This window comes from Python bivittatus, unplaced genomic scaffold (assembly GCF_059951505.1).
Source record: "Python bivittatus isolate LINGU-HERP-01145 unplaced genomic scaffold, Pbiv_v1 ctg000310_np1212, whole genome shotgun sequence".
Taxonomy (NCBI): domain Eukaryota; kingdom Metazoa; phylum Chordata; class Lepidosauria; order Squamata; family Pythonidae; genus Python; species Python bivittatus.
The window spans coordinates 2,724,687-2,733,320 of NW_028277054.1; the positions used below are offsets into that span (position 1 = coordinate 2,724,687).

General features: G+C 45.7%; 1 protein-coding gene across 1 annotated transcript in view; it reads left to right on the forward strand.

Moving 5' to 3' along the window:
* The window catches only part of CATSPERG (catsper channel auxiliary subunit gamma), a 33,271-nt gene extending 25,331 nt beyond the window's left edge, over nucleotides 1-7,940 (forward strand). The window contains exons 21-31 of the mRNA XM_088139825.1: nucleotides 212-292; nucleotides 524-580; nucleotides 1,446-1,602; nucleotides 2,672-2,735; nucleotides 3,392-3,490; nucleotides 4,283-4,381; nucleotides 4,758-4,850; nucleotides 5,328-5,427; nucleotides 6,080-6,206; nucleotides 6,479-6,603; nucleotides 7,082-7,940. Coding sequence (XP_087995951.1) covers nucleotides 212-292; nucleotides 524-580; nucleotides 1,446-1,602; nucleotides 2,672-2,735; nucleotides 3,392-3,490; nucleotides 4,283-4,381; nucleotides 4,758-4,850; nucleotides 5,328-5,427; nucleotides 6,080-6,206; nucleotides 6,479-6,603; nucleotides 7,082-7,297 — 1,218 coding nt within the window. The 3' untranslated portion in view covers nucleotides 7,298-7,940. The remainder of the gene's footprint in view (nucleotides 1-211; nucleotides 293-523; nucleotides 581-1,445; nucleotides 1,603-2,671; nucleotides 2,736-3,391; nucleotides 3,491-4,282; nucleotides 4,382-4,757; nucleotides 4,851-5,327; nucleotides 5,428-6,079; nucleotides 6,207-6,478; nucleotides 6,604-7,081) is intronic.
* Nucleotides 7,941-8,634: the final 694 nt, after the last annotated feature.

Consider the following 8,634-nt stretch of genomic DNA (forward strand, 5'->3'; position numbering starts at 1 on the left):
CCAGCCAGCTATGCTGGCTGGGGAATTCTGGGAGCTGAAGTCCACACGTCTTAAACTTGCTGAGGTTGAGAAAACACTGGTATAGAAAATTGGCTTCTAGTTCAAGCCTGGTGGAAGGAAATAACATGTCTTTACTTGTGCAATTTATGCTTGGGCATCTTTCCCATATAACCTCACTTCTCCTCCCCCCCCCGGTCAAAAAATCCAATAGGTAACCATTCGAGACAATGGGCTTTACCCCAGGCAGCAGCTTAGTGGGAAGAACCTTCTGAAAAGCTCAGCTACATTAAAGGTAAGGTGGCAGGCTTGATCGCCTGCTCTGACGCCCCATGTATCCCTATCGTACACATTAGTCTTGGTTTTAGTTGGCTGACCTTCTGGCACATGAGCCCTCTAAATCTCCAGCCATTTACTTTTCACCTCTGGCCAGTATGTTCCTGTTCTAACCTTACAAGTGGCTGATGAAACTAGTTTTTCTTCTTTCTTCCCTGAGATCTGTTCACCTTTTATCTACTTTTCTCAGGTTGCCCATTCGGAAATGGCCTGCTATCACTATACAAGCCCGGGACCACAGATGAGGGTAATGACAATTTTCATTTCTTTCAATACTCTTTTCCTTCCAGCAGCCAAACAGCATGGAGGGAATACAGAATGATTCATTTATTTTAAACTTCTGAACATTAAAGCAGTTGATAAAAACATATGTTAAGCATTGTGTAAAATACAAAATAAAATACGTCCTAAAATTGGTAGAAGATCTTCAGGATTCCCGGTATGAATTCCTTCCCATAGGGGAACTTGGCGTTTACCTATGGCCCCAATCCTGAGACGGTGTGAATATTTATCTCCTTCTGTTGGACCTTTTTCGACCTTTTTCCCCTTCCTTCCCATCACCCACTGCAGTTCCTATCTAAATTATTATTACCACTACTTAGGAACATCTGTGAAATGGAATCTGTTCTAGCACGGATAGATATGTCATGTACAGAGACGTAGCTATAACATTTTCAGAAGTCACATATAAAACTGCATAGATTTAAAGAAAATTGCACGTAAAAGAAATGTGTAGACTAGGAACAGTTATGAACAGCCAAAGTTTTGGGTTGGATCATTTAAAAAATATCAGACAGGCACTTTGTACTGACCCAGATCTGTATACTTCCTCTCCATGGTGCTGATCCATCTCCTTCTCTCCCCCCACCCCGAAAGTATTAACTGGGAATTTATAAAATTGTGGTAGGGAAAGAATGTTTAAAAAACGCTTCCCCATTTTCTCAGCCTTGTGCTGTGGCTGTGCAACTAGGAGGGCACTTTTACTTTTGCTGATGAGCAGCCATTCTTTTTGGCAGGAAATTGAATAAAAATAGGGGTGTTATACCTGTACATGAGAGAGAAGGAATTTATAAATTTTTATTTATTTATTTTATTTCTTTGTCGGCCCCCAGGGAGCTGCGACTTTGGGCATCCATATTGGATGTCCCCCAGGCAAACGACTGGCATTTGACATCACTTATACTAAGAATTACAGTATCGAGAAGAACAAACGCTACGTTGACTGCGTTGAACCGAATCCAGAAATGCCCTGCTTCTTCTTCAGTGACGGTAAGTGGTTTTGGATCCTGTCGTCATCATTGTCATCATCATTGCCATTATCTAAGCGATGGCAGCAGAGAGACCACAGAGGAGTCATTTGTTAGAATTCTGCTACAGCTTCATCCAAGTTGCTGCAAGATCCTAGCCTTTCCCTCTGGAATTGTCCCTCTTTATGTGAGAGGCTGTCAGACTGGTGCCATCCAACATATTCTGCATTATCTTCCATTTTTGAAATCCAATTTTTGGCAGTCTGCCTTGCTCCCCAGCCACCAACAGTTCCCAGTAAAACGATTGATTGATTGATTCAATTTGTACACCGCCCAATGACTCTGTAATTAAATTTCAGCATCACATTGAATAGGTGAAGTATTATTTAGACTTTCTGGGGTCTAGTGCCTTTCACTAAAATGTTCTATTTGTAGATTCTACCTGTTTTACAACTTTCTGTTGATAATTATGTTAGACTATTCAGTACTGTCACTTTTCTGCTGCAGTGTCATTTTTTTGTTCCCACAGAGGGTGGGAGCAACTAATTATAAAAAAATTGGTAATTAAAAATTTCCCTAGTTCCATGGTAGACAAACTGAATTAATATTAGAAGGCATCTTTTTTCTGAACAAAATTTCAACACAATTTGAATCAATCAATAGTATATAAGCTCTTGGCTATGGAGAAGAACTCTAATATATATTAGAGTTGCATCTCATAGAGAGGATATTATTTCCACACCATTCCTGAAGAGGAGTCTCAGCATTGTTAAGGGAATCCAGATTAGAGGCCAATGTAGTTAGGAAAGAATTTTTCTGCATTTGGCTATGTGTGTATTTCTGAGGTTGCCCTGTGCCTAATCCTGAGTAACTCAGAAGGCGTGAAACACAAAAGTGTGTGAATCCAGTTCTTCCAGAGCCAGCTCCAAGGACTGGTGTTGGGTTTCAGCCAGTCGCATGCTGGAAGACTTTCAAGGGTTAGGCCAAGAATGGAGTTACCCTTAGATTGTGTTCAAGTCTAGTCTATTCTAGTTTGGGACCTTGGAGCAAGACCGGGGGAGATCAGGCCTGCTTGCCCGTTTTCTTCACAGTGTTCCACCCATTCTTCTTGATCCAAGACATGGTGACAGGAGACTCGGGAAGGTTCCATGGCAGGTAAGGGTTGTGGGGAAGGTTCCCTGGCGCTGTAGACTTGGGAACTGGGGGTGGGCATGGGGGTCCGTGGGCATTCCCTTCTGGGTCTGGGAGATAAGACAGAGGTCCTTGTACCCAAGAGCTGGTCTGATTCACAAGTGGGTGTCCAGGGCAAAGAAAAGGATGGTCAGAGGAAACTCCTGCAGCAGCAGTGGGAGGGGGTGTGATGGGGTGGGGTGGGGTGGGGTGTAGAGAGTGGTTGCAGGTTTGATCAGCACCATGGTGAATCCCTTCCCATTTTCTTCATGGTCTTTGCCATCCTCTCAGCTGTTATTTCTTTTTCTAAACAAAACAACAAAACACCATAGAGGGGAGCATGTAGGTTGTCTGCCACACAAGGGCAACAGGTTCTGTAAGTAATTTTCATTTCTGGTGCAAGAAAAGCCAAATCTCTGAGGAGCTACACACCCAGTGCCTTAGCTGTTCTCTAGAGAAATCTTCTTTGAACAACCTATGGCTTTTCAGTGTCTGCTGTCTCATGCCAAGATCCCTGAGGGGGAAGAAACGAAAGAGAGGTGTGGTTTTACCTCAGTTGTTTGAATCATATATCAGTCCAAAGGGGGACTGCGTAAGATGGCTGCGTAACTTTCCCCTCATCTTCCTTGTTTCATTGGCAGCTACGTCTTTACCATCATTGGTGGAGGAGCATTTTCATTACAAAACATCAAATACTTCACTCCACAGGAGATGGTACAATACAACCCGAACCCGAACAGGTGACTTTCGCCGTGCCACTGGGTAGCAGGGGTGGCTTATTTGAAACCTGCCTTTTGAGTTATTTTAAATGGTGGTCAACAAAGACCATCCTGTGGCACTAGTCATTGCGCTGGTGTGTCTAAACTGGCATACAGGTTTAAATAATAATTATAATAGAACGACTGTGGCAAAAGAAAGCAAAGATGGTACCAGTAGTTTGGGTGCGATTCCAAAACATCTGGAGCACCACTTGAAGGCCATCGGCATTGACAAAATCACCATCAGTCCATTGCAAAAGGCAGCTTTACTTGGAACAGCTTATATCCTGCGACGATATCTTGAACACCATCAAACAACAACGTCTGCCTATCCCAGGTCCTTGGGAAGGACTCCATAGGGGGATAGAAATGCCAAATCCAGACTAAACAATTGGCTGACTGTGTGACCAACCATAATACAAAGGCCTACAGCAAGAAAAATATTAATTCACCCCTCAGCCTCCCATCTGCAAAAGAGGTAGTTGCCCTTTTCCTGCAGGATGCCTGCACTGGCCAACTTCCTTTGAATGAGCTTTTGATGAGCCCTGTTTCTGTTTCAGCCAGGGATACCCTCCCTGAACCACTCCCAGTACTCAAATGTACCAGAAGTGTACTACTTCATGGTACACTGGCGTAATTGTAGAATTACTGATGATCTATCCTCTTTCGCAGTTATGAGTGGAGGATCTGGTACAAAGAGGGGGAAGGGGCTATTGACTCACGTGTGGACATTTGCAAAGCCCAACTGTCTTGATGTGTATTTGGCTTCCCTAGTAATGTGTCAACTCTGATATGGGTTAGAGCTGATATAGAAGATAATGCAACAAATTCTGAAGGGTACTCTGTCCTCTCTGAAGCCAACTCTGGAATTCTGTAAGTTCTACTCTGAAAGATTTGCTTTATCTTTGGGGGTGCATGTCAGTTTCTGACCAGCCTCTCCATATTCTCATCTCCAACGAAAGAGGCTTAGATATAGATTGGGTTCTCTCTAAGATTTACAATTGGGTTTGTTGAATAAATAAAAGGGGCGTAGCTCACGTAGAGTGCCATACATTGTAGCTTAAAGATATATGTGAGCCTTGCCTTTTTTTCATTCAGGATTCCTTCAACACAGACTTTATTTTTCCTTCCCCAACTGAATTTTCCACCATCCAAAACTGATATTTTAAAACAATATAGGATTCCACCCAGAAATATGAAGGAGCCTACTGTATGACTTCCCCTGACACAAATTCTTTTTTCCCTGTAGATGGATTTGTCAGGAGGATTCTCCATGTTACGATATTGTCCCCGAAAGTATGGTTGCTCCAGATTTTTACTTTGTGATAAAAGTATCAAACAGGTATTTGTGATTTTGATGTTTAAATGGATTACCTGACTATAGGGGGTGAAATCATGCAGAACTGCACTGGAGAGCTTTTTCTAAGGGTGGATGTCTTTCACGTGTGCATGTGTGTGTATCATTTTGTTACTGAATTGCTAATCTGCTGCAAGAGAGAAATCAATCATCACAAGGGCTATAGTATATCTAGGTCCATGATCTGGAGTCTGTTGGACTAAGAGCTTGATTAATTATGTAGACCAGTGTTTCTCAACTTCAGCTACTTTAAGATGGGTGGACTTCAACTCCCAGAATTCCCCAGCCAGCCAGCGTGGGAGCTGGGGTCCACCCATCTTAAAGTTGCCGAAGTTGAGAAACACTGATGTGGAAAGACCCTGCAAAGAGATTTAATCAGGGCGATATGAGAGAAAACTTTAAAGAAGAATGGATGCTTTGCCCCAGTGATCAACGTCCTCCCATTCTTGTTTGCTTCCACAGGGGGGTCGATCAAACCACCTACTGCGACTATGCCTTGGAATTCATTGTTCACATCCACGGCCTGCGCCTCAGCCCCACCCGTGCCCTGTATCTAATGAAGGTAAGAGAGATGCGCCTTGTTGGGAAGAATATTCCACATGTAAAGTGGCACACGCGAAGAGCCTGTGAACTCCCTAGGGACAGTTGACAAGTCTCTTGTGTCCTCAGCCCCAGAGACTCCCCCCTTGTACCCTGCTGTGATCACAAGGATAAGTGCTTCACGGTCCCACCAAAAAAACTGTGGCTTAGTGATAGAGGATCTGCTTTCATACCAGTGGCCATAGATTCAGTCCTGGCTTTTCTAGGAAGATGTCGCTCTCTGAAATCCTGAGGAGCCATTCCCATTCAGCCTAAACCAAGTGGGCCAACCTCCCACGTTCTTAAATACAAATGCAGCAGTGAAGTATTATCTCAGGGGAGACACCTGAGTGGACATGCCTTTGGGGAAATGAACTCAGAGAAGAACTGAATTATGGCAGAACGCAATTCAAGGCTAGCTTGGTAATCACTGGGTCAAAGTGCAGGGCCTTTCTTGTGACAGCCTGGGTCCTTCAGAGTGCTTGTTCCCCAAAAGCTCTTCTCCCCCTCCTAACTAAGTGAAGGCTGAGCATTCCTGGTCTAGCAGGATAAGAAGAAAACGACAAGGGATGAGGGGTCCCTGCTTAGCAGAGGAATCCAATGCCCACCCTTCTTTCTCTCTTTCCTTCTCTAAGATTTCAATGGCTGTTGTGGTTGGACTGGTCATTCTGTATATCATAGTTCACATAATGGCCCCCAAGGTTCAACAATACTGTAACAAGACATTACGAAAGCTGGAGGAAGCTATAGCATTTCGGGCTGGTGAGTTTCCAACCTGTAGGGGAATGGAGGAGGAAACCCCACTGGGGGGCCTCTTGGGCTGTTTTCTTGACATTTCACCCAAACCTACGGTGGGCCAAAGGTGATCTTCGGCTTGAGGGCCACAGTTCTTTGAGGCTACATCTGGCAGGCTTCCCCAGCCAGGGACCTTTCAGAAGGTGGGACATCTGCCCCCAGAAATGCCCTTCCCTGGGGTCCTTGGCACTTTGTTCAGTGACTCATAGTAACCTGCATCTTTCACAACTGGAGTAAAGAAGGAAAAGCTGCATCTGCTTCTTGCTTTGCGATTCTGCTTGGTCCATCCCTGCTGAAGTCTGCAGGATCCCACAGAGGCTGTGTCTCACCCACCTTCTGCTTTTCTACACTGCCAGTTTTAGAGGTGGGATTAAGCATGTTCTGTTACTCCAATTAGACTCCTCTCCTGTGTGGGCGATCGGAGGGGCTGTCTGTCTCTGATAGTTTCTACCTGCCCTCTATGATCAGACAGATTAAAACAGTGGCTTCTGTTGGGACCCAGGAAGCATTCTGCGGCAGCACCTGCCCTTGGGAACAGCCTCCCTGCAGAGATCCTTATGGCCCCGGCCCTGACAATGTTTAAGAAGTCCTTGGAAACCTGGCTGTGGGTGGGGTGGGTGGTGAAGCTTCATAGGATTTTATCTGTTAGTATGATTGTCTTTCTCTGGTTGCACATTATTCTTTGCTTTTTATTTTGACTATTTTTAATGTTGTATGCCACCCAGAGCCTTTACCGAAACAGGCGGCCTTCTAAAATGAATAAGTAAATAACGTGACTTGGAGCTAGCTCCTCTGAGGAGCTTTAACTTTGGGATCCTTTCCCTGTGTCTTTTTCCTACCAGAATCCAGCCTCACCTTCTCCTCTTCCTTCACCAGTCAAGGATCCCTTCAGCACCTGCCCTCTGAAGCCAGCCATGGCAGTAACCCACCTTACCCCTCCAGAACAGCAGTGCCAGGCCAAGGAACACAGTAGCCCTGCCATGGCTTGTCAGATTCATCTGCCAGTGGGGCTCCTGGTGCCTGGAGGCATTATCCCTCTACCTCTAGTCACCGCCTGAGGAAGATCTGCTTCTTTCTCACCATTTGCTGAGAGGGAGGCTTTCTGGAGCTCAGTATCCAGGAGTATGTAACAAGTGACCACTGAATGATTTCTGGAACAGGGCATTTAGACAGATTGTGCCGCTCGTCTGCAGACTATGCCAGGCTGTGAGGCTGCAGATATTTATCTTTTGTCGGTGAGCAAATTGTTTGGTTGAGTCACTCACCATGCGAATCTTGGGAAGGGTTCCAGAAGTCCTCTGTTGCCAGCACCCCTGCAAAGATCAGTTGGCACCCCAAAAGTAACCAGTTATCACAGCCTGGGAAATACTCCTGAAATGTAGGGGACGCGTCTTCTTCATCAGGGGCCAGTCAGGAGAAAGCCCAGTCTTAGTTTTGGTATTTTATTACTATTTCCCACAGAGTTTCACCAAACCACCTCTGTCTTCTAAGAATTGTATTTCTTGACCCTGACCCTCTCTCTGCCGCTGTAGTTTTACACCTTGATGCTGGGAACTGTTACTGGATTGAACTAAACAAGGGGGTAACCCTTTAAAAGAGAAGTGGGTGGTGGGGGAGTAAGAACCCTTACAGGCAGGGTGGCAAGTATCTGATCCTCTGTGCCCAGTTTCTCACTTGGTTTTGATTGAATAAATATTTGTGTCCAGACCTTCTAGAGCTGCCAGTTGGATACTTTCTTCTTAAGAACTTCTTAAGACTGGCAGTGCCAGTATTGGGCACTGCCAGTCATTCCGGAAACCCACCTGCTTCAAGGAAAGACTTCGCATTAGGTGCCCTTTGCTCGGGAGGACTCTCTGCTGCCTTTCCAGACCGACAGATTATATCCTCATCCCCGTCCTCATCCTTTGGCCCGGCACGGGTGGAACTTCTCTACAAAGAGCAACACCTCCCGTGACTCTCTTTAGAAACAAAAGCCACGAGGTGGCAGCGAGATGGCAAAGTTTCTCAACCTCGAGGACTTTAAGATGCGTGGACTTCAACTCCCAGAATTCCCCAGCCAGCATGCTGGCTGGGGAATTCTGGGAGTTGAAGTCCACACATCCTGAAGTTGCTTAGCTTGCAAAAACCCTGGTTTTGAGAGAAGGTCTATGAGTCAGTTGGGCTCCTGCTCCTCAAAGCGGAAGGACTCCAACCGGCTCCTTTCAGACGGAAAGAGGCAAGCGCCGGAAGCAAAGAAGGGATGCGCAGGACAGTCCAGTGCTAAGAAGAACCGTCTGGCTGTCTCTCCAGGGCGAAGACTCCGCCCAGCAGAGGTCAGCCAATCGCGCCCGGATTTGATCGCCCGGTTTTAGCCCGGCGCGGGTTTCCTTGAGGAAGGGAACGCAGACGCGCGCTG